This window comes from Nansenia antarctica, assembly GCF_963989245.1.
Source record: "Nansenia antarctica genome assembly, chromosome: 18".
Taxonomy (NCBI): Eukaryota; Metazoa; Chordata; class Actinopteri; order Argentiniformes; family Microstomatidae; genus Nansenia; species Nansenia antarctica.
In genome coordinates, this window is record NC_137691.1 from 11,469,691 (window position 1) to 11,471,194 (window position 1,504).

A 1,504-nucleotide genomic window follows, 5' to 3' on the forward strand; every position below is an offset into this window, starting at 1 on the left:
TCTTCATGTTAACAGAGATGGTCACTAAAGCAGTGTACTCATGTAAAGTCTCCCAAATTGTCTTGTGAGCCACTATGTCAAAACCATGTTCCTAGCCAAGACCTAGTTCCAAACCAAGACCTGGCCTCTCAATGGGCCCTGAGTGGCCCACCTTAAAGTGTCTGTTTGTTTGTGTTCAGGGTCATGTGACTATGAATGGACTATGAACGCCAGAGCCAACATGGGTCGTAAGGAGATAACCTGTACCTGGAAGAAAGTCACCAACAACATCAAGGATGTCTTTGACTTCAAGGAGGTACTGGGATCGTAAGTAGTGATTTTATTGACTTGAAAATTAGCATTGTAATATCCTCATCAAAGTTTCAAGTTTCACATTCAAGTTGAACAATAACAATACCTCAATATCCTCAAAACATGATTTTGATTTGTGTTTCACCTTTCTCAAGATCAAGGCACTTGACCAGCACTATGTTGTGCCCAGGTGGGTGGTGCATGGGCACGGCAGCCATTTTGTGTGCACACTTGATTTCAATACCTCTTTGTCACAGGATATAAGGAGACCTACTTTATCTGTTTCCAGAGACGGGGCCTAGTTTGGCAGCACTGCTGGAATAATCTATGATCATGACAAAGAGTGACAGAGAGGTCAGACAATGCTCAGATTAGCAGATTAGCCACACTGAGACCAACAGGACCTTCTTTTCAATTGAGCCTCTCACACACCGCCTATGTTACCTTGGAGACAGCTCAATTACACATCTGAAGTCTGGAAACAGTAGACTCTTTGGAGGAGCATGTTGATCTTGACCAGGATGGAAAGATTTAGCCATTGCAAAGAGTCAATTATTGAAAATGGTTTTCACCACCAAGGGTGATGCTTGGCAGCCATTTTGGACCCATCTGCCCGATATCAATGCATGATGAATAACATGAATCAAGTGCAATATTTCCTTACAAATAGTGAATGGGAGGTTACCAATTTTGCACAGTTGTAGATGGATGGAGGTGGCTAGGTGACTTTGTAGAAACGAACTGCTATAGAAGTATTGCCTTTCCAAGTATCTGGTGAGCTGTTGGCTACCAGAGCTGTGCCCTAGCCTTTAACTCACTGAGCTAACACTGTCCACGTTGGTAACTTTGGTTCCCTGGTTGAATAAGACTTATACCGGCAATCCCTCCTTAGACTTCAAGATAGAAGATTTTTCAAGGGACTTCCCTGTTTATTCAGACTGAGTGGAGTCTGCTGGCCCAAGCAGGCCAGACCTGTAGCCAGAGCCCGGCTCCACATTCACCCTTTAACCTCCTCTTATAGCAGCTTACTGCCTATAGAAAATCCCTGGCTATGATTGAGTCAGACAGAGAGGAGCGTGTGTGTGTGTATGGGCCAGGATGGTGAGAGCTGACGTCAGCCACAGCACCACGGGAACATCCTCAATTAAAGGATTAGGGGTCTTGAAATGTAAATGTGAGGGTATGTTGGAATGGCCATGTGTGTAAAGGGTTA

The 1,504-nt window shown here is 44.4% G+C and overlaps 1 protein-coding gene across 1 annotated transcript in view; it reads left to right on the forward strand.

Moving 5' to 3' along the window:
- Positions 1-214: 214 nt before the first annotated feature.
- LOC308172935 (calcium/calmodulin-dependent protein kinase type 1D-like) overlaps positions 215-1,504 on the forward strand; it is a gene marked incomplete at its 3' end in the record, with an annotated part of 25,661 nt that continues 24,371 nt past the window's right edge. The window contains exon 1 of the mRNA XM_080547900.1: positions 215-306. Coding sequence (XP_080404026.1) covers positions 221-306 — 86 coding nt within the window. The 5' untranslated portion in view covers positions 215-220. The remainder of the gene's footprint in view (positions 307-1,504) is intronic.